At 46.8% G+C, this 24,365-nt stretch overlaps 1 protein-coding gene across 6 annotated transcripts in view; it reads left to right on the forward strand.

Annotated features, from left to right (window-relative positions):
• The window catches only part of TFEC (transcription factor EC), a 612,796-nt gene that overhangs the window by 473,159 nt on the left and 115,272 nt on the right, over positions 1-24,365 (forward strand). For all 6 annotated transcript variants that reach the window (XM_069228932.1, XM_069228931.1, XM_069228936.1 and 3 more), the window contains one exon: positions 19,095-19,190. In XM_069228932.1, the coding sequence (XP_069085033.1) occupies positions 19,095-19,190 (96 nt within the window). The remainder of the gene's footprint in view (positions 1-19,094; positions 19,191-24,365) is intronic.

Raw genomic sequence — 24,365 nt, forward strand, 5'->3', positions numbered from 1 at the left:
TCTGATAACTAGTTGAACAGTACTGGTGAGATGCAAGTCACACCAGTGTACACTGGCTCTGCATGTTAACATTTCACGAGTACTATACAGTTACAGGCACGCACCCACCCGCAACCACCCCGCCCCAGAAAAGAGGAATGAACATTCTGACCCAGTTTTACCATGTCAGATTCTATATGGTATTTCCTGTGTACCCCAAATTAACAATGTCATTTATCCCAGTTTAACACATGGTAAATGGGAACAAGGGCACGGGGGAGGTGAATGTTCGAGAGGGAATCAGTGGGCACGAGATGCTGGTCCGAAGTGAGGGGGGTTTTGTGTCCTGTTGTGCCAAAGGATAGGTGCAGGACCAAGACCAGGATACACATGCACTTGTAATCGCATGCAATTTTACCAGCTGCAGTTTCTTGCCAGTAAAATTTGGTCGCTGTTCCAGCATCCAGGAAATCTTTTTGTGCTATTATATAACTGGAAAGTTGAGGAGGAGGTGATGAATGCTAAGAATTCTGTACCTGAGACATGTCCTTTGCTCATGCTGAGATGCATATATCAGAAATCATTCTTCACCAGTGTGACAATGCTTCAATGGGATTATTTTCTTGAAGGCTACTAGACCACTTTAGGGGCTAGAATCACGAGGGAAGCGGGGGACTGGAGACCAAGAATTACTGCAATGAAACAGGTAAAAAGGGCACTTTCAGTGTGACTGGAAGTTATTCCCCATTTATTTTTTATAATGGTAAAGGAGACAATCCAGACTCATGTCATTTTCAAACCTTTAGGAAACTGCCTGCAGATTTCCAACTAACTGTAAGTAAGCCTATCAGTAGTATCTCTCACCTCTGAGTTAATGCCGCTTAGTGTCTACAACCCTCCTACCTGATTTGTTCACTGAAATGAAGAAGCAGGCATGGAAGCACAGGGAAAGAGGAGCAGATAGAGTATTTTGGGTTGAGGACTGTGATGGTGCAACTTTTTGAGGTGCAGTCTACCACTTAAGCAACCTATACTGGGAAAGATATTTGTAAGTGTTGAGGGGTGATAAGTGTTGAGGGGTGATAGCACCCAGTTGTAATTATAGAGGACACTGAATTTACAGCCACATGTTTAGGGTGGGCACAATTCAGAGCGACTGATTTGAATGCTAAGTGCTTCCACCATGCCCGGATTGGTAGTAAATGTGATGTACGGAAGTAAAATGAAATTGGTAGTGTAAGCACTAAAATATGTCTTCTTGTTACATCTATACTGAGAGCAGTCTTCAGGAACTTATCCAAGACTGTTTATGTTCAACAAGGGAAGAAACACGTTTCGTATTGCCAGACAGCATTTTTAAGGATAGTGCACTCAGTATATGGCTGTACATTCACACTGTCCAGATCGCTGTGACATATGCGCACTCAAGATCATGCAGAGGGTGTTCCACGAGTTGCATGAAGCACCACGCTTAAAGGGCAGTGGTGGGACTCTGAAATCTAAAGCGAAACAAAGGATATTACACTTCTTTGTTTATCAAACGAGCAGCAGCACTTGTTTGGAATGGCATGTGGAAAAGCCAAACAACCAGTTCTACCCAAGATCGTGATCTATTGGTAGGTTTACATTTGAATTTTCCAATGTCAGATGAAGTAGAGTCTTTTTCTATGATGTCAGCTCCTATCTGAATCATATATAAGGAAGGCAATCACAGGAGAAAAAGTCTTGTTTCTATTTCATATATGCCTTTCTTGGCAGGGTTTCTCTGTGGTTACGGGGAGGAGTCATCATTTCGTTGGGCAATGCTCTGGATTTTTCACAGGACCTGTCAAAGGAATTATAACAATTGCATCTTGAGAATTTGATGCTAAAGCTGAGTCTGGTGCCACAGCATACCAATATTCCAACAGTCCACTCAAGTTCTCCACATTTTTCTGGCAATCTAGTGAAGATAACAGAATTTGTTAAGCTTTTTATGTTGTTTTTTGCTTTTCATCCTGTACAGTTTATTGAAGATCAAGTCAAAGCTGGTTACTTGATTAGTTCCCCAGCTAGGTCAACATTGACTTTGGCAACTCCCTTAGTTACCAGTTTGAATTATTGTTTACATTTTATGATGCCTTCTTGTTAGCTTTTAGAAAGATGTTTTGTAAGAACTTGGGGCCTAATTTAGATCTCAGCAAAGAGAATAATCTGTCACAAAGTGACAGATATCCCACCCACTGTATTACGATTCCCATAGGATATAATGGGATCATAATACGGCAGGCAGGATATCCGCCATGTTTTTGGCAGAGTATTCCTCTCCACTGAGATCTAAATCAGGCCCTTGGTTTGTTAGTTGAGAGGGTCTAAGCCCAATGAAAATAATAAACAAAATCCTTGTCAGGGTGAACCACAATAATCACTAAATAAACCTATGCTTAACCCTCTGGTAGCTTGGTCCAGAAGCAGTCAGACTTAGAGGCAATGTGTAAAGTGATTGTACAGCCCGCAAACATTAATAAAGTGAAAACAAAGCACAAGAAAAATCCCAACATAAAATTTAAAAAATCAACTGACTCCAAAACAACAACAATCCAGTAAGTGTCACAGGAGATGAATATGATATATTATGAATTATTATAGATAAAGGTGAAAATAATGCCAAGAAGCACAAACAGCCATCCACGAGTATCTGCCTGTGCTGCACCAGGTCAAATTCACAAGTTGAGATCGACCACAATGGAGTGTGGGTCAGATGCAGGGACCAGGTTTTTTTTTTCCTCTTTCTTTCGCTACACGGCTACTCGGGGTGTTTTGTTGGGAAGATGCGGCGTTCTCCACACTATGCAGGCCGTTCTGCAGCCAGGGCTCCTAGAGAAACACGTACAGTCAAACAGAAACGCCCTGCGCCTTCAGATAATCATTTGCACAAGGCCCCGGCTTCCGTGCCTCCCCTACCTTCCGCTATAGATTTAGGGGGTCATTCTGACCCTGGCGGTCAGTGTTAAAGCGGCGGCCAACCCGCCAACAGACAGGCGGCAGACAATGTACCGCCCACCCTATCACAACTCACCAATCCGCCACCTTTTCCGGGGCAGGAGCCCCGCCGATAAAAACACGGCGGAAACAGACATTTCCAATGGAAAACGCTCACCTCGACACACTCCACGCGGAATCGGGACAGCATGGAACCGGAACTCCACATCCTCCCAGCCATTGCCTTCCTGCTCTTCTTCCAGGATCACGAACGTCGCCGCAGACGACAATGGTAAGTACTGCACCTACGACACAGGGGAGGGGGGAGGAGGAAAGGTTACGGGCACACACACACGCCACACACCCACCCCCACCCTCACCCCCACCGAAATACCTACACACCAATGCAGATTGAAAAGTCAGAGTGACACCCCCAAACCCCCAAAACAAAAATGCAAAGACAAAAGGCAATGATTGTAAAAATAGAACTATATTACATCAATAATTAAGTATAGCGAACTTACCAATATATAAAGAATTAATACACATCTAGAACTATATATATACAAGTAGCAAAAGTCCGGCACAGTTTTGCAAAGTCCAAATGTCCGTGGGCCAATGTGCACCAACACATGGGCAAAGCCCACACACGAGATCGAGTCCATTGGAGAGAACACTGCTGGGGCATCACAAAAATAAAAAATTGGCACCTCAGGGGGAAGGGAAGGGGGGGCACCTCAGCCACATGAGTCCACGACGCCAGATCCACGAAGGGCCTCCATGCCCACTGTGCCATCCTGGGGAGTGCAAAGCCACAGTCTCTCAAGTCTCTACAGTGGGTGGATTGCCCACTGTGCCATCCTGGGGGGTGCAAAGCCACAGTCCATCAGGTGGATTACAGCGGAGCGGTGCTTGAGATGAGGGCCCAGCGGAGCAGTGCTTGACAGGAGGGCCCAGCGGAGCGGTGCTTGAGATGAGGGCCCAGCGGAGCAGTGCTTGACAGGAGGGCCCAGCGGAGCGGTGCTTGACAGGAGGGCCCAGCGGAGCGGTGCTTGAGATGAGGGCCCAGAGGAGCGATGCTTGACAGGAGGGCCCAGCGGAGCGGTGCTTGACAGGAGGGCCCAGCGGAGCGGTGCTTGAGATGAGGGCCCAGCGGAGCGGTGCTTGACAGGAGGGCCCAGCGGAGCGGTGCTTGACAGGAGGGCCCAGCGGAGCGGTGCTTGAGATGAGGGCCCAGCGGAGCGGTGCTTGACAGGAGGGCCCAGCGGAGCGGTGCTTGACGGGAGGGCCCAGCGGAGCGGTGCTTGACAGGAGGGCCCAGCAGAGCGGTGCTTGAGATGAGGGCCCAGCGGAGCGGTGCTTGACAGGAGGGCCCAGCGGAGCGGTGCTTGACAGGATGGCCCAGCGGAGCGGTGCTTGACAGGAGGGCCCTGTTCAGCGGTGCCTGTCTTGGCGGGGCCCTGTTCAGCGGTGCTTCTCACGGCGGGGCCCTGTTCAGCGGTGCTCTTCACGGCGGGGCCCTGTTCAGCGGTGCCTGTCTTGGCAGGGCCCTGTTCAGCGGTGCTTCTCACGGCGGGGCCCTGTTCAGCGGTGCTCTTCACGGCGGGGCCCTATTCAGCGGTGCCCTTCACGGCGGGGCCCTGTTCAGCGGTGCCTGTCTTGGCGGGGCCCTGTTCAGCGGTGCTTCTCACGGCGCGGCCCTGTTCAGCGGTGCTCTTCACGCGGGGCCCTGTTCAGCAGTGCCTGTCTTGGCGGGGCCCTGTTCAGCGGTGCTTCTCACCGCGGGGCCCTGTTCAGCGGTGCCCTTCACGGCGGGGCCCTGTTCAGCGGTGCCCTTCACGGCGGGGCCCTGTTCAGCGGTGCCCTTCACGGCGGGGCCCTGTTCTGCTGTGCCTGTCTTGGCGGGGTCCTGTTCAGCGGTGCTTCTCACGGCTGGCCCTGTTCAGCGGTGCCCTTCACGGCGGGGCCCTGTTCAGCGGTGCCTGTCTTGGCGGGGCCCTGTTCAGCGGTGCTTCTCACGGCGGGGCCCTGTTCAGCGGTGCCTGTCTTGGCGGGGCCCTGTTCAGCAGTGCTTCTCACGGCGGGGCCCTGTTCAGCGGTGCTCCTCACGGCGGGGCCCTGTTCAGCGGTGCCTGTCTTGTGTTTCGAGTGAACCACACCTGGCCAATACTTCCTGCTCAGTCAGCATCGGACCTTTCCGTTGCGGGGCCCTCCTGTGATGGAGTCCTGGGGCCCTGGGTCTCCTCCCATACCCCCGGAATGGGGCTGGTGGGGCCCTCATGGCCAGGTCGGCTGCTCCCTGCCTTTAGCGCTTTGCTGCCCTTGCCCTCCTTGGCAAACTCTCCGTGGCACTTGGCTCCCTTACCCGATGTGGCAGGTGACGGTGCAAGGCTACCCTCCTTGGGGGCAGGCGTATCAGGCCTGTCGCGCCTGCCCTTCAGTTTTTTGCTCCTCTTCCCGGGGGGGGGCTGGCTGTGCCTTTGCTGCTGGCCGATGTCCCTGCACAAGGAAAGGGCGGACTCCAAAAACCAGCCACGACGTTCTTGGGAGTTGCTGGGCTGGTGGTGGCTAAGGTGTTTTTGGAACTCTTACGAGATGGAGGGGGTGGGTCAGGTGAGGAAAAGAGGTCCAGTTTATAGAGGATTAGTTTTTTAGGAGCCATGGGTAGGGTAGCTGGAGTGGGTATGGGAGTGGAGGAAGAGGATGTGGTTGTAGGAAAGTCAAGTCTGGTGTCTTTGGGTGCAGGTGCTTGGGCTGGAGGCTGACGTGAGGTGGATGGCTGTTGGTTGGGTGCCTGCCTGCGTTTGTGTGGTTTGGAAGCGGGGGTGACAGACACACTGGGAGAGGACACAGGGGACGTGTACATGGCAGTGGGGGTGGTGACTGCACGTGTGCGGACTGGTGTGGAGGGTGTGCTGGTGATGGGTGTACTGGCTGATGGTGGTGTGCATGCAGGTGTGAGTGTAGACGTCACAGGGAGGGAGGAGGGAGACGAGGAGGTGGGGGACACAGAGGAGGTAGTGGCTGTTGGCATGTCTGCATCTGTATGTTGCTTGTGTGAATGCTTGTGTGTTCTGTGGTGCTTATGTCTGGATGAGCTTCCCTTGGGTGTTGAGGTGTGTGCAGGCTGGTCTGTAGGTGTGGATGGGATAGGCAGAGGAACAGGGGAGTGGGACTGGGTGGAGGGAGTTAGAAGAGGGAGGCTGGAGACAGGTACAATCGCTGCCGTCAGTGCTGAGGCCAGAGCGTTGAACGATCGCTGATGGGCAGCCTGACCCGAATGAAGGCCCTCCAGGTATGCATTGCTTTGATGCACCTCCCTCTCCACACCCTGGATGGCATTCAAAAGGGTAGACTGCCCAACAATGATGGTCCTCAGGAGGTCAATGACCTCCTCACTGAGGGCAGCAGGGGTGACTGGGGCAGGGCCTGAGGTGCCTGGGGCGAAGGAGATGGCCGCCTTCCTGGCCGTGCGGGCACGGGCCGAAGGCCGAGGGGCTGCTGGGAGGGCGGAGCTGGTGCGCTGGGTGGCGGCTGTACCTGTAGTATCGGTGGGCACAAATGTTGCCGCCACCGCAAGGGAGCTCACATCCGAGGACGTGTCGGTGTCACTGACGTCTGCACGGGTCCCCGTAGTGGAGCCCCCCTCGCCCTCTGTCTCACTGGTCATGTCGGAGTCCGTTGCATGGCCCTCCGGGGCCATGTGAGATGCAGCTCCCTCTTGCGCCGATGCCACTTCTCCTCCGCCTGATGATGCTAATGCACAGATTCACTGAAAAACAAAGAAATTGGGGGCGGGGGGATGGAGAAATAAAGACAAGTTGAGTGCATGCATTGGGGACACTGTTGGCGGAGAGGACAGACACAGAAGCCCCCTGCACTACTTGGGGTACACTACTCATTCCCTGGGACATGCCCTATAAGCCTATGGGCGACAACTGCCCACACAGAATACACAGGTCCATGAATAGCATTACTGGGCACCCTACAGAGGTGGGGGGTGGGGCACAGGACCATACCTCACGGAGGGGCCTAGCCTACAGAAATCGCCCTGGCCTAGGGATACCCACAGCCCTCCTCCCCCACCCAGGCACCTCCACTGCGCGCAAATTTAGCTGAATGTGCTGTTACTCACCCCCTTGTGTCTGCTGTGATGTCCTCAAGCGCCCATCTAAATCGGGGTAGGCCACCGCCACTATCCGGGACATCAGGGGGGGCCAAGGTACGACTGGCACCCCTCCTAGGTTGGGAGGCCATCCCCAGCAGAGCCTTGGCGGTCTTCCTGCTCCCGCGGCGGATGTCCTCACACCTCTTGCGGCAGTGGGTGCCCCGTCTGTTGTGGACCCCCAGGGCCCAGACGTCCTTGGCGATGGCACGCCAAATATCGATCTTTTGATGGGCGCTGACCTATGTGACATCTACAGGGGGGGAAAAGAAACATCATCACTTTTCTGCATGCTCGATGTGAGTGGCCCCCCCTCCCCAAACTTGCCCTGTGGCACATGCTCTCATCTGTCGTGCCATGCATTCGTAATTCGCTCCCCTCCCCTCCATCGTACATCCACCCCACTCATCACAGGCATTGCCCACTATGCATTGGCCCCCGTGTACTCACCTGTTGGTCTGGAGGACCGTAGAGTAGCGCATACTGGGGGAGGACCCCGTCCACGAGCTTCTCCAACTCTTCAGAACTGAAGGCGGGGGCCCTTTCCCCAGTCGCAGCAGCCATTGTCACTTCCAGACCACGGTCACAGCAGCACTTGCAGTATAGGTCCTCTCTTTTGGATGGTCAGGTCTCGTGTGATTAAGCAGAGAGAAAATGATGGTCACGCCCGCGTCGGTGCGTACCGCGGCAGGGCGTACCGCCTACGCACATCGTCATTGGCTCCTGAAACCCATAGGGTTCAATGTTAACCAATGCTGCTTTGCGCCGCGGTCTTCGACCGCCTCCCGCCACGGCGTGCCACGCCAGCGCAATGACCTCACTTCACATTGTCACACTTCACAGGTCAGGCAGCCGCCATTTCAAGGGCCCACATGGCTTAATTCCCACTGCGTCACACATGGCTAGGCCTTGCATCGACACTCATACAAGCTATTCAATCCAGAGAGATTCGTGTACTGTGCAGGCTGTGGGAACTTACCTGTGGGTTGATTGACTCTGTGCTCCATGTTGTCCTTCCTAGGCACCGTCCGCTGGGACTTGCGAGGAGACGGAGGAATGTTCCCGTGTACAGACCGCTGGTGGACCTGTCGACAATGGAAGAACGACATGTCATACTCACCTACAGACTCAACACTGCCACTATACAGGAACTGTGTGCCCAGCTGGAGCCAGACCTGATGTCACCCATCCGCCAACCCACAGGGATTCCGCCTCTAGTGCAGGTGCTGTCAGTACTCAATTTTTTGGCTAGTGGATCATTTCAAACTACAGTGGCCATTTCATCTGGGATGTCTCAGCCTATGTTTTCAAAGGTATTGTCCAGAGTGTTGTCTGCCCTGATGAAATACATGCGGAGCTACATCATATTTCCTGATGTGGGTGACTTGCCTACAGTGAAGGGTGATTTCTATGCCCTTGGACACATTCCCAATATCATTGGTGCCATTGATGGTACCCATGTGGCTTTGGTCCCCCCCAAAGACAATGAGCAGGTGTACAGGAACCGAAAAAGTTATCATTCGATGAATGTCCAGGTGGTCTGTTTGGCTGACCAGTACATCTCCCATTTAAATGCCAAGTTCCCAGGGTCAGTGCATGACGCGTACATCATGCGAAATAGCAGCATCCCTTATGTGATGGAACAGCTACAGAGACAGCGTGTGTGGCTAATTGGTGACTCTGGTTACCCCAACCTGCCTTGGCTATTGACCCCAGTGAGGAATCCCAGGACAAGGGCAGAGGAATGGTACAATGAGGCCCATGGGCGTACTAGGAGGGTGATCGAGCGGACCTTCGGCCTCCTGAAGGCCAGGTTTAGGTGCCTGCATATGACAGGTGGATCCCTAATGTACTCACCAAAGAAGGTGTGTCATATCATCGTGGCCTGCTGCATGCTTCACAACCTGGGTTTGCGACGCCAGGTGCCTTTCCTGCAGGAGGATGGTCCAGATGGTGGTGTTGTGGCCGCTGTGGAGCCTGCGGAGAGTGAAGAGGAGGAAGACGAAGAGGACGACACAGACAACAGGGACAGAGTGATACTGCAGTATTTCCAGTAACACACAGGTAAGAATCTACTCCTGCATTTTATTATATCTGTAACAGTACTGGCTCTCTACTGTCTGACCTTTCACCCCAATGTATGGTAACTTAGTTGTGATTTTGCCTTCCTATTTCAGTGATGTGGTCCCCACGGAGTGCCCTCTGGTTCATTTCCCCATGGACTACCGCTGTGTGACACTGGTATGTTGTCATCACAATGTATTTGGACATTTTTGGTTGGTTATATCGAATACATTTGGTTTAAAAAAATAAATAGCAGACTCCTGATGGTTTTTGTGCAATAATTGTGTTTATTGAAGTGCAAAAATTGGTGTATAGTTCAAAAAGGGTGATGGGTGATGGTGGAGGCATGTCCATGGCAGAGTCCAGACTCACGTTCGCACAGGTGCATTGTCCATATGCCTGTGGAAGGTGGAGCAGGGGCAGTTCAAGGTTGGACAGGGTGAACAAGTGGGACAGTGGGATGACATCCGGGGGGATCCGTGCATGGCGGGGTTCTTGACATCCTACTCTGTCTTCTTCCTCGATCTCAGGCCTTTCTTGCGGGGGGGTTCATGTTCTGCAGGGGGTGGGGTCCGGGTGGGCCGTTGCTGTTGTGTCGGGGCCTCCTGACCACTAGCGCCGGCGGAGGTGGTGGGCTGTTCTTCCTCCATGCTAGTGGCAGGGGCCCTTTGGGGGGCCACATGGTCCCGCAATGTGGTGACAATCTGGTTGAGTGCCACCACGATTGTACCCATTGTGGAACTGATGGTGCGCAGTTCTTCCCGGAACCCCATGTACTGGCCCTCCTGCATGGCCTGGATCTCCTGGAACCTGGCCAGGACCGTCGCCATCGTCTCTTGGGAGTGGTGGTACGCTCCCATGATGGTGGTGAGGGCCTCTTGGACAGTGGGTTCCCTAGGCCTGTCCTCCCTCTGTCGCACAGCGGCCCTCCCAGTTCCCCTTTGTTCCTGGGCCTCTGTCCCCTGGATGGTGTGCCCACTACCACTGCCCCCAGGTCCCTGTTGTTGTTGGGGTGGTGGGTTGCCCTGGGTGCCCTGTAGTGGTAGACACACCGCTGCTTGACCTGTCCTGGAGACAGAGGCATGGGCCCGCTGAGTGGGGGCTGTGCTGGGGTTTCCAGAGGGGGTAGGTCTGCTGTGGCCTGTGGCTGCCTGAGGGGAACCGACTGTCTAGAGGTCCCCGATGGGCCGGGCTGGTCATCAGGTTCTATGTCGACAGAGCTGCTGTCATCACTGGGGGCCTGTTCTGGGGGTGGGATGGACATTTCTGGACCCTCCGGGCCGGTGTGTTGGCGTTTGGGCCCTGCAGGGGTAAAAGAGTATGGTTATTGCTTCTGTGTGTGCCATGGCGTGCGAATTGTGGGTGCCCTTGTCCCCCAGTGCTGGCATTCCCTTGTGGGAGTAGTTGTGAGGGTGGTTTGGGGGGGGATGGGTATGTGCAGTGGTCATGCTTAGGTGATGGGTGTCCATGGTTTGTGTTGGCATTCAGGGGTTGGTGTTGGTTTGGGTGGGTTGTGCTGGTGAGACATTAGCAGGGAGGATATGTGCTGGGGGGTTGGGGGTGAGGGTGGGGGTGGGGGTTGGCATGCTGGTGGTTGGAGGGGGGGAAGTAGTTGAGATTAGACCATTCCTCTGCCTACTCCAGCGAGGCCCTCAGGATGCAGGATGTTCAAGACCTCCTGCTCCCATGCTGTGAATTCGGGTGGAGTGGGTGGGGGTCCGCCGCCAGTCTTCTGCACAGCGATGTTGTGTCTTGACACCATCGCCCGCACCTTCCCCCGTAGGTCGTTCCAGCGCTTTCGGATGTCTTCCCGATTTCTGGGATGCTGTCCCACAGCGTTGACCCTGTCGACGATCCTTTGCCATAGCTCCGCCTTCCTGGCTATTGTGGTGTGCTGCACCTGTGTGCTGAAGAGCTGGGGCTCTACCCTGATTATTTCCTCCACCATGACCCTGGGTTCTTGGTCCGAGAACCTGGGGTGTCTTTGGGGTGCCATGGGGTGGTGTGGATGAGGTGTGGGGTGGTGTTTGTGGTGATGAGTGTAGTGGTGTGTGGTGTTTTGTGCGTAGATGTAGTGTGGGGGATGATGTTGGGTTCCTGTGTGTGTTGTGGTTTGCGTTCCCTGTGCTCTCTCTCTCTGTGTATTGCGCCTTGTCTCTGAATTTCGATTTGTGGGGGTTTGTGGGTGATGTGGGTGTGTCTTTTATATCGTATTGATTGTGTGGGAGTGGTGTTTGTATGTGTATCAGATGTGTGTATTTTGAATTATCCAATGTGGCTGTGTTTTGTAAAGGTGTGTGTATTTTGAGCGCGGCGGTGTGTACCGCCAATGGGATACCGCGGTTGAAAGACCGCTGCGTGGATTGGTGGGTCGTAATGGCATGGGCGTATTTCTGTTGGCCTGACGGTGGAGGTTTGGTCATCTCCAGTTTATCGCTGACCGCTGATGTGGCGTCCTTCAGTGGAGGTCAGATTTTTGGCGGTTTGGCAGCTGTGGGTTAGAATGACCCTGGCGGGTTACCGCGGCCGCGGCAGTGTTATGGCGGTCTTCTGACCGGCGGTAACTGCCTTTTACCGCCAGGGTCAGAATGACCCCCTTAGTGTCTAACCTTCTTTCACCTCTACCTCTCAATCTACCGTCCTCAGGAACTAATTTGTCAAGCTCTCCTCTCAGCTTGGACTGCCCATCCGATGAATCAAGGGCTCTGCCACCTGATTCAGATCCTAGCCCGGGGTCTCTCAAAGGCTCTCTGTTGCTCACTCAGATGACCCCCGACTGGAGCTTTGAGACTTCTTGTGATCAGACGACGGGCATGGAATTTTCTTCCAGACCCCTTTATCCCTTGTTTGGGGGAGGAAAAAAACCATAGGAAAGGTACCCCTGTACCAATTGTCAGCTGCACTCCTGCCCCTCAGGTAGACAGCTCTGCCTCTGTACTAGCGCACGAGCTAATCAGCAGGGTTGGGGCAGGCACAGCAGCTGAATCTTCTGCCCACATTTCTACTTCTGCTATGTCTTCCGGATCTAATGGCCAAAGTGGGGCTCTCTCTCAGGGGCCGAAAGATATGGTAGGCAGTAGCGCTCACCCGGAAAACGTACTTCTACAGATATTAAGCGAGTTAAAAATGCTGAAAGCTTCCCAAGATGACACAAATCAGAGAACAGAATCACAATTGAACCTGATTTGTAGTAACATCCAGCAACTTAACTCACGAATCACGGTTATCGAGCAGTGTGTCTCCAATCTCGAGGATATCCGGGTAATGGTAGAACTATCTCTGGCAAAATGCCAAGCTGATCTCCTAGATCTACAGATTCGACTTGACGACACTGAAAATCAATCACGTAGATCCAATCTGCGATTCACGGGAGTCCCTGAAGGACGTGAAAGCGGCCGGACATTCACAGATTTGGTAACTGATCTTATTAAAAGTCATGTTTTAACAGGACTAATGGACAAGCATCCAGATCTCACAATTATGCGGGCCCATAGGGTCCCTGCAGTCCAGCCGCCAAACTCCAAATATCCTCGCAATATTCTAGTGAATTTTGGTGACTTCCGTAATAAAAAGAACAGATTTTCCAGAAAGCAATTAAAACTAAAATCTTCCAGATCCGTGGCGACTATGCATTTAAGATTTTCTCGGACATGTCAGTGGCGGCATGTGGCAGCGCATCGGAGAAGAGAACTGAAAAAGATGATTCCAGCATTTAAAAAAGCAGGGGCACAGGCTGGTCTTGTGCAACAATCCAAACTTAAAGTGTTTTTTCAGGGTCGCTCGAATTTTATTCACACAATTGATGCTTCTAAATCCTTGCTGCATGTAATTCAGAACTCTGAGCAGCTGGGACGAGTAAAGAGTGGTGGGGCGGGGTGGGGCGGAGAAAACTTAATAAAAGACTACAAGGTGATTAACTGGGCTATGAGGACACTGAGAATGAGGATAATGATACTGTAAGTGAATACGGGCCCCACCCATTTTTTTAATGTTTTGGTCAGGCTATTCTATTTTTTTCTCTCTCTCTCTAGTCTATGGCCTAGGGTGCTATGACAAGGCACCACGCTAGGGAAGAATGGGGTCAGGGGGTAGGGGAAGGATGTGGCCCCGGGCTGTCCGGGCAGGAGGGCTCCAGGTGTGGGCCACTGAGGGTGAGGGATGGGGGGAGGAAGGTTGGGAGGAGAAGGGGGAGAGGTATGGACATGAGGATCCGTTTTTGTATCTTTAGAGGATTGCTATGTCTGGATAGTGTATTTTACTCCAGATTAGGGGGGGACCATATGCAGATTAACTCAAGGTATAAATAAATGACAAAATCTTCTTTTCCATTAAGAATATTATCCTGGAATGTTAATGGATTAAATAACCATAGGAAAAAGTCCGCTATTGAGAAAAGGGTTTCTGCTTTCAGTCCTTCAGTTATATTTTTTCAGGAGACCCATATTCCACTGAATAAAGTTTCGGGCTTTCGCATGTTTAAAAAAATGGCTGATTTTAAAGCAGTTGTTGCGGCTTCAGCGGCTCATAGAGTGGTGGCAGTCTTTCTAGCCAAATCCCTTAATGCACAACCATTGGACTTTCTTTCTGACCCTGATGGGCGTTGGTGCTGGGTTCAGTGTTTAGTCGCTAAGGAGAGATTTATTTTTGTTAGTTTTTATGCTCCTCTGATAGACGATCCAGCCCCTTATATAGGCCTGTTTCACTCCCTTTTGCAATTGACAGGAAAAATTATTATTGGAGGGGACTTCAATTTTCTCCAGGACCCAGTTTTAGACACTACGGTAAAAGGTAAGAAACAGCACAAACCTAAAGTAACAAAGATCTTCCGAGATTATGTTAAGCTTTTTGGCATTGGGTGATCCCTGGAGAACGAACACTCCAGATGCGAGGGAATATACTTGCATTTCCTCTCAGTTTAAAAGCTCCTCGCGTATAGATTATTTTCTGATTTCAGAAACACTGTGCTATCGATCTCAGTCGATCCAGCACTCTGGTCTCTCAGATCATGCCTCTCTGCTGCTGGAAGTTTCTCTCTATTCTACAGTTTGTATACCCCAGAACAAAAGGTGGATTTTTAATTTCCAGCTTTTTTCGGATGAGGGGTGGATACAGACTTCACAGGCCGAAATAAGGGATTTTTTTAAACGCAATCAGGGGTCCTCTACTCCAGCGGTAGTCTGGGATACATTTAAGGCCTTTCTTAGGGGCTGGGTGATTGCCAAAGAGGTAGCTGATAAACGGTTTCTGAGACAACAAATTGCGGTATTGGAAGATGCAGTTAAAAAATGTCTAACTACCTATTTATATGCCCCCTCGGACACTAATAGGCAGGCCTTCGGAGCTGCCAAGAAAGTGCTGGTGGATTTTTTTTTTTAAGAAGGTCGATATAGAATATCGGACCTATAATAGGCCCCTTGAATAGGTGAGAATTCTACTCCTGCCGAACCCTAAAAGCTGAAAAGTTTTCAAGTACTTTTGCCTGGGGAACCACTAGGAGACCAGTACCAACCTGTCAGGTCAATCTGAGGTATATGAGTTGCCGCTAGGCCAAAGATTCGTGCTGCTTACATTCTGAACTTTTGCGCAGCAGCAAATATATTTCAGCTGGATGTTGTGGATAAGGTATCTGACTTTGTGGGCCTCTATTTGGCTACAGCTTTCAGCATTACCTACTGGAGAAATCTGTGCTCCAAAAAAGTAACTTAGTCCAAAGCTAGAAATCTTCACCGGGCAAAGGCATCAAAAGTATACTGAGCCTTCCTTGGGCCCCAATTTCAAATTTCTCCTGCTCTGTGCTTTCCTGCCAAAAGTCAGCACCATCACTGGGACTTACTCAGATGCTTAACAGCCTTGTGGAACCCATTTCTGCCACAGCCCTACATTTCCCCGCTGAGTATTTTTTACTTCTTTTTCAAAGACTAAGTAAGAAGGTAAAACGTCAAACCAGATTGATCGTGGTCTCTGTATGTATCGCAGTCAGCCTTAACTTTTAACTTTGACCCAACCCAACATGACCATTTGCCTGCAGTTCACACTTTGTGCTTTTTGGTACTAAAACATAATTCAAACTTTAAAAATTCATATCTCCAATTTCCTTGACCTGATTTTTCTAGTTTTATTTTTATAAATTGGTGTGGACTTACATTATATTTGGTTTTCTTCATTTTAAATGTTTTGGTACTGAAAATATGTTTTATATATTCCTTCTAAGTTAAGCCTCTCTAATCAGATGCCAAGGGTTGAGCTTGTGTTAACTATTGAGACCTAACTGGGCCTAGTACACAATTGTGACATTTTCACTTGGTGAGGGCTCACATCCCCACCAACTAATAATTCACATTCCCATATGCAGTATCCTACTCTTTCTCCAGTTTTTGCTAAATCTAAACTTTGTTCACATTCTCCTACTGGGAATGTGATTGCACAATACCAATCAAATGATATTTTTGGACATATTTATAACTAGACTGAGAGAGACCAGGAGATACTGAATGCTTATTTACAGATGAATTTGCAGAATGGTTTAATTGTACTATCTTCATTATCTGCTGGAACAGTTTATTTCTGTACACAATAAAGATCGGAAACTCCAAACTGCATTGTATAAAGTCTTAAATCAGATTATGATTAAGGTTCTTTGCCTCCTATGAAAGGCATTTTGGGGATAGTCGATGAAGCATATGTTTTTGGTAACCTTAGCAATTGCTTATCACCTGCTGAGAGAAAAGGGGGGTGATGAGTGGGAAATGGCTTCCCACAAATCCATTTGGGAATTTTAATTAATGAGTTATGCATTGCTCATCCTCATGTACATCATTTTTCTTGGTAAGCTGAGAAGTGTGAATTTTAGAATGGTGACATTGTGTATCTTGGGTTGCATGCTTTTGGCCGTTCTATGGCTCCTAAGAAGGTCTTCACCATTTTTGATTGGACCTCACCTAAGGAGTTTCCTTGGTTTCACAAATTTAATCATCAATTTACCAATAATTTTCCTCAAATAATCAATTACATTACTTTTGCTTTGAAAAAGGAGAATATAAAGATAGTTTTTTGCTTGGGTAACCAAAATTAAAATATTTTAAATATGTATACACAAATGTTTACTCAAATGCCATTATTATGTGATCCTGATACATCTTTTAAAATCTTTTTTGTGGGAACAGATGCCTCTGAACAAGCAGTTGGGGCAGTTCTGTAATAAGAAGATGATGGACAAGACCATCCTGCCTATTATTTACTTGAAAGAGAACTCATAGCCATGAATATTGCTTGTATGGAGAAGAGACATCCATTGATGGGGACTAGACAATTGACAAAGGAATTTCTAGAGTTTTTCAGTGATTTCTGTGCAAAAATATGTCAAACCATGGGGCATTTTCCTTTGCAAAGTATACATTCAGTATTACTTATAGTCTTGGTTCAAAGAGTGTGCTGGCAGAAACATTCCGCCATCGTTTTTTAGGATCATCCACTTACTTACAATCAATTGCCTATAATTCATTCTCTGCAAATGGTGAAATAGTTCAGTTGTGCTTAGACAAAGTTAAGATGTGTCACAAACTGATAGATCTGAAGGCAATAGGATATCTTTGTTCAACTAAATTAATTGCATTTCAGGTAACAAGATATCTTTGTCTCAACTAAAGAATGACTACCTGATACTTCAACACAAATCCTTATATTCTAGGTTTATGTATATTTGTAGACATTACAAGTAGCTCATGAAACTTATCATTTGATTTCTTCCACATTCAGAATGATGTTTTGTGATAATGATTACCTTTCAAAAATTTCACGAAGAAATAGTTGATGTATTTGAATGATATTTTTCTTCTTCATGGTTTACCTATTAGTATAATTTCTAATAGAGGTACTCAATTCTTTTCTTCCTTTTTAAGAGCTTTTTGTCAGGCTTTGGAAGTTGAACGAGCTAAGTCCCAAGGTAGACATTTTGACTGGGTGATGGCACCAAAACTCTTTGACTGACTCAATGACAGCTCTGGAAACAAAAGAGGAGATTTATGAAAAGTGGCACTGCACATAGGGCAGCACCACTTGACTTGTGCCTCTTAGCACTCCACTAGCGCCACCATGTGTGCGCCGTACTTGAAATATGGCATGACATGGCAGTAGTCAGCCATGCTAGCGTCATAATTTTTAACGCTAGTCTGGCGCTTTGCAGGATTAGCATAAAAAATGTAGACGCTAATCCTGCAAAGCTCCCAGAGGCCCATTGAAAACAATGGGAGCCTCCTTTAAACGCTTGCTCTTAGCAGATGTGCAAAGCTTTTACACACCAGAAACCTTTTATTAAGTTTTTGAATTTTGCCTTTAACCAAGATTAGAAAGATTGTTAATTCACCTTAATGGAACACAGTGTTTTTCTTCATTGAAGTTTACTTTTCACCTCACAACAAGATACTTTTCATATTAATTGACCCTGCGCATGGTGGAAAATGTAAACAGAGTTGTTCTCTACGATTTTATTTATTGCAACGTTTTTCTGTGGGCAAGGCCAAATCTTGCCAGAAAAAAAAGCGTTTTATGAGGTGCATCTCATGCAGAAGGAACGGTTACTTTTAAATAGGGATATTAGTGAAATAATTTGTTGCTAAAGCCAGAATTGTCATGTAGAAGAGTATTAAAGAACAAGGACAGGCTACCGTTTTCCTCCCAAAGCAAGTAAAAATTACAAGTGACCAGAACTAAACCAAATGTTGCACGTATTCATACAATACTTCAGAGTAACCATTTTCAAAAATCTTGAAATTCGTCAGGCACAGTGATCTGCAGAAATAGTTAAACCAAACTTTGTCAAACGCAGCTTACATTGGTTATGAACGACGCCTGCGCATTCCCTCTCATGAAAAACACACCTGTTCTTTTTAGGAGAGGGTTTGATGTTTACCACGGCATTATCAGAAATGTTTAATCCTGCATGTAAATTATATTTGAAGTGCACAACTACTCTAAGTCAATCACACACAAACATGACGTAAAATAACATAAGTGCCTCCTTGCGCCACATTAGTGTCCTGTTTTTCTGACGCTAATGGGGACCAAAGAGCCCAAAATCGCTGCGCCATATTTACAAAGTGGCTGGTAACCTTGTGCCGTATTATGGCTGAGCCAGGCATAATGTATGCAAGGGGGGCATTCCCCCATTACAGGGACCGCAAAAATGGCGCAGTGGAATCTAAAAGATTCCACTGCGTCGTTTTTTGCAGCTACTTTTAATGCATGCACAGAGCAGGTGTTGAAAAGGGAACACCATTGCTTTCAATGTGCCCCTATGTACTGTGCAGGATTAGCATCAAACATTTTGACGCTATTGCCCCTACCCTGCGTCATGATGCGCCGTATATTACATATGGCACACACATGGTGGCGGTAGAGGGGCGCTAAGAGGAGCAAGAAAAGTGGCTTTGCATTGGATGCAGCACCACTTTTCTTCAATCAGGCCTGATGTCTTTCATTCTCAGCGTTATGTGTTAAGGTCTTGGTTTCTGAAAATAAATAGCATTATATGTATCAAGATTAAAAAAAAAAAAAAAAATTGTGAGCAGTTAATTCTAGGTTAAAAGCAGGATTAGGCATAGGATGTTCTTATTTACTGCAAGCCTCCATATTGTGGGGACAACACTATTCAAATTCAGTCCCTTCTACGCTCTGTTCAACCATGAAGTCTCTTTTAAAGTAAGACAAATAAACTCAGCACCATGGAGTCAATAATTTAGCAACTCTCTCTTCTAGAATAGTCTTTAATATTAAGCTCAGCCTGCAGATGTCATTATGTTTTTGCAGTAATTTTTATGACACTTCGGTACTTAAATTTCCTTTTCTAATTTTAAATCACGAAGGCTAGAAGTTAACTCTTTCATTAATAATGATAATACATTATTCTGAAACTAATTTCTTTTATTAGATGGAGGACGTTATTGATGACATAATCAGTCTGGAGACATGCTTTAACGATGAAGGATTAGTTTGTGCGGGGTCTGCACTCCTGATGCCCAGTAATGTGAGTATTTCTTCGGAGTTTGCTTCTGAACAGCCAAAATGCAGGACAATGTAGAAGAGTATATAGTAAATAAAATTATCTTATTTATTAGTACCTTTACACAGTCTGTTAATGAGTAATGAGAGCAGCTTGAAAGAGGTTAAGTCATTTGGTTGTTTTATGTACGATTATGAAAGTGCTGAATCGTGGGCCAATTCAGTAGGTCTGCAAGAGGAAGTCGCACATAGTTTTTTTGTTGTACCTCCGTTATTGACTGTGCCACACGTGTTCGAATCAGACTCGCAGGGTTTTTAAGCTCTCTGTATAACAAGAAAATTAAACTTAATCAATATGAGTAAAATACATTTTAAAATCACGTGCTACCGAAAATGGAACAACTTAATTGGCTGAAAACATATATTAATACTTTTGGCTAAGGAATACATTTTCTTTGATGTATCATGCACCTTAGAATGACAGTTGGACGTGCTGAAATATTATTACAGTGAATGTTTTATCTCCAGATTTCAGAAGTGTGCTACGATTTGTTTGCACTATCACAAGTAAATGCTTTGTAAGTAGGCAGTTCTTTCGAAATTATTTAAATGAATTGAAGTACACGTGTGAATGCATGTTTTGAAGGGTAACAACTTGTAACCAGCCCAAGTTGAATCCCCAGGGCTAACAAATTCACTTACACATCTAATGAATGAAGCTGAAACTACCAGTTTCTCTAGATGGCTTATTTGTCGGAATCAATCTATCAAGCTGTATTTGTAGAGCCCGGGTATCCTCAAACGTATCCAGGCGCTAGGTTGCTGGGCTTTTAGTTGAAGAGACAGGTCTTGAGTTTCTTCCTAAAGTCCGTCAGCAAGGGTGATGATTAGAGGTGGAGAGGGAGAGCATTCCAGGACTTGGCGGTGAGGTGGGAGAAGGAGCGGCCTCCGCTGTGACTACAGCAGATGTGCAATATACGGACTGAGGTGAGGGAGGCGGAGCAAAGGTTTCTGGCTGGTTGGTGGAAGTTCAGGCGGTGGTTCAAGTATGCTGGTCGTAGGCCTTTGAGGGCTTTGTAGGCATGTGTCAGTAGTTTGAATTTGCATCTTTTCTGGACCGGGAGCCAGTTGAGGTCCCTCAGGTGCTGGGTGATGTGGGTCCATTTGGGCAGGTTGAGGATCAGTCTGGTCGCTGCGTCCTGTATTGCCTGGAGTCTTCTTATGAGTTTGGTGGTAGTTTCTACATACAGAGCATTGCCATAGTCTAGCTGGTTGGAGATTAGGGCTTGTGTGGCTATTTTCTTGTGCTTACGGGGAGACATTTAAAGATTGTTCAGAGCATATGGAGAGTGTGGAAACAGGTGGATGATACCTAGTTGATTTGTCATTACATGGTAAGTTTGCTGTCCAGGATGATGCAGAGATTGTGGTTGTTGTCTTTTGGTGAGGGGGTGGGTCTGAGTTCTGCAGGCATTCTGGTGTAGTTCCAGGGGGAGGTGTGGGTGCCAAAGTTAAGCACTTTGGTCTTGGCCGTGTTGAGATTCAGACAGTTGTCTTTCATTCAGGCTGTGATATTCTTCATGCACTTGTGGAAGTTGGTCTTGGTTGTGGTGGGGTCTGTGGGAAGCAAGAGGATGAGCTGGATGTCATGGGCGTAGGATATGATGTTGATATTGTGGGTTCTGACAAGCAGGGGTCATGTAGGATAAGTATGAAGATTTATATTTAAAGTAGTCTGGTGAAAAGAGATAATGTATTTACCCAAGGGTTGTAAAAAGTCATGATGCACACAGAGGATGAAACACTTTTGTTTGTCTAAAGTTTGGCAATTGAAAAAAAAAGATTTGTAAAATGTATCCATGAAATAAATGTATGTATCATATCAGACATGACTGACACTAGAAACAGGGATGTTCTTACAAGGGACAATATGAACAAAATGTGATATGTTAAAATTAGGGGTGTGCAAAACTGTGTTAATTTTTTCACAAGATTTCAAAAACGTCCATTAAATTTTTATGGAATTAGATTTATCTTGATAAATTTTTTAAGCTTTGCATAAAAAATTCTTATGACATACTGGCTTGGGTCTGGTTCTAGCACAAAATGTTTCCCAGTGAAACATTTTTTGTGTGAATGTCTCTTATGCAGAAATTCTTCAAAACTGAGTAAGGTAAAATATAGAGAAATATTGTCAATAATCTGGAACACGAAATTTGAGAATTTTGCCAGCATACTTAAAATTTGTCAAGGCCTCCGTAAAAGAGACGTAGTTCAAAACCTTAATGACACAAACTCAAATTTAAGATTTTATTATGAAACTTACCTTAGGGCCCTTTTAAGAGACAAGGGACCACAAACAGACACTTTACTCTAGTGTAAAGAACCAAGGCAAATGTATTTACACAGTTTGTGCAGGTTTTGTTTCCAGATGAAATGATCAAACACTGTGGGGTTTTAATTAATCAGACTGTGACTATCCCTGCCACCTTTTGGCTACTGCTGATTTAAAAGTTTTTTTTGCCAAGTACTGTTCAAGGCCTTTCATGTGCCTCTCTTCCACACCCACCACACGCCTCTGTTTTTATCTTCCCAAACTGCCTTTGGCTGTGTATCACTAGATGCCCTGTGTACGCCATTTTTCTGCAGTTTTTACAGCAAGAGCTTGCTCCAAATATGTCAGAGACCTTTACATGGACAATTACATTAGTCAAGGTCAGATATTTTTTGCTTTTTCAGTTTAAGACTTGTTTTGTATATTCAGAGCAGATACATACAAGAAATACAGTACATAGTATTATTATTCTCAGAACATACATCACACAAGACAATAATAGAAATACCTATTCACTAAATTAAAATGCAAAGTAAGATCTAATAGCGTTGCCACTACTTGTTTGCATAGACCAATAATTAGGTCAACACTTTTTGTTTGTTGGAGTAAAACAGAAAACTGCATACTGAAATAAATGTAACATTTTGTAACACAAAATATTAAGATAATGACTATCGACAAGGATGTATTTTAAAAGGCTCTAGGCAATGCTTTGAATGTTAGAGATGTTACTCATCGGCAGTAGTTTCCAGAAAGGAAAGAGGGGCAAAAGTGCAGTATAGAATTCTGGAGTTTAATCAAAACATTTGAATTCGTTTTCAGACCTCCTCAAAGGGTGGAGTTATCTTAACCTCATAGGTTAACCTCATAGGTTTCTGGAACTTACCAGAGGCTTGGAATGCTCACTCTGCACAGTAATGATAAAGACAATTATTTTCCATTGTAGTCCCATTCTTCTAATTTAGCAAGAATTACCCTGCTTCGAATCTTAACCTTGCTATCTATAAAGGAGGTTGGCCAGTAGCTGTGGGGCAAGTTCTTATATCCCTTTTTAAAAACTGGGACAATGTTGGCCTACTGCCATGTCTTATCAAGAAGTAAAACAATTACAGATCTTATAACATTTGCGATCAATGAGCCCCAAAATTGAGGTAGAGATTTATATAAGTCTGACGGGAATCTGTTTGGGTCTGGTGCTTTATCTAGAGGGCTGCTTTCTGTAACTAAAATTACCTCTGACACCTCACTTAATCTGCTGTGAGCTGTGGCAGCGTCCTGATCATGAGATGCTTCTTTACCCAGTACCACATTGACAGTTAGATCACCAGGCCCAAACATTTTAAAAAAGTGATCTACCCTTTTGTTGTCCGACATACTATCTCCTCCTTTGGTATATTTTCTCCTCACAGATTAAGGGAATTACAAACCTTTCAGAAGGCTTGGGATTCCTTCAGGGCACTTGCTGCCTTGAGATCTTCCCAGATGCTCGCCCGTATTTTGATCTTCCTGGTGGCAATCACTTGTATGTATACTTTCCTTGCCAAAACCACCCCTGCCTAGTCTCACGGTTGGTTGCCAAGGGTTAATTTAAGGGATTTATGAGACTGGGTGCCAGCATAGTTAAACCATCTGGGGCTATTACTGATCTTTGTGGCACTTTTGGTTAGTTTTACTGCTATATAGGTATTCCAAATGGAATATGTCTTTATGATGTCTGTGGGAATACTATCATCCGACAGAACAGTAGCGATTTACTAAGAGATCTTTGATAAAACCATCTTCATTGATTTTTGCCCACTTGATGTTCAGGCCCTTATTTTTGCTATATTCAACCCTGTACTGCAGAACATCATGCATTTGTTTACCCAGGTCAAGTTTTGTCTTGGTCATTTAAGCTGCTAATCAAAACTGTGTGATTATTAAAAATTGTGATCAGTTCATTTAAGACTGATAAATAACCAATATTATACCTTGAATCTGGCCCTATTTACATTGGTACTTGCTTCTGGTCTCTACTAAAAAGGTCTTGTACAAATATCAGATAAATGGCAACAGTTGCTCTGTTTAATGTTTTCCCATACAGGGTGTGCCTCAAGTGTGTGATGGGTTGGTCCATTTTGTCACAATTGCCACATCACAACTTTGGGATCACAAGTATGGATATTAAAGTTTCCCACCCAGATGATTAAAAGTTATCCCCTGTGATTATTCTGGACCATATACAGGTATTCCTCCAAGTCATTCACCACCTTGGTTACTGTTGAATCAAATATGTAATAATACAAATTAATCAATATCAAGTAAATAGACTTCTGTAATTTCAATAAAAGCATATGAAAATATGTTAAAGCAATGACTTCCAGCACAGTCATTCCAACAGGAGCTGAAGAAACAAAGGTAGCGAGACCCACTTTTGTCCTTCCTGACTTGGATGGAGTGGCTGGAATATGGTGGGTTACTGACCTATGTATACGAAGGAGGTCTAGAGCTCAAAGGCCTCATTATGAGCTTGGCGGTGGGACCGTCAGACCGTAATGCTGCCAGTCCTAAAAAGACCACCATGTTGGTGGTCTTCCAGATCTCCCTACTTACAAGTTACACAGGCAGGCCCACTGACCGCAAATCAAAAAAAGCGGACTGGCAGCAGCACGGAGGCAAGGAACTAGGTGGTCTGACCTCCAGTGCCTACAGCACCGTGACCAACCACTGTCCATATTAAAAGTCCAAAGTTACAGTGGCAGACACCCATGGCAGTTAGCCAATGGCAGTCTGAACCACGACGGTTCAGAGTCACCAAAGTAATACACAACAGCATAATGGATTGATTTGACAGCTGACACACATTGCCACACTGGACACACCTGC

Source organism: Pleurodeles waltl, chromosome 4_1, assembly GCF_031143425.1.
Source record: "Pleurodeles waltl isolate 20211129_DDA chromosome 4_1, aPleWal1.hap1.20221129, whole genome shotgun sequence".
In the NCBI taxonomy this organism is placed as follows: domain Eukaryota; kingdom Metazoa; phylum Chordata; class Amphibia; order Caudata; family Salamandridae; genus Pleurodeles; species Pleurodeles waltl.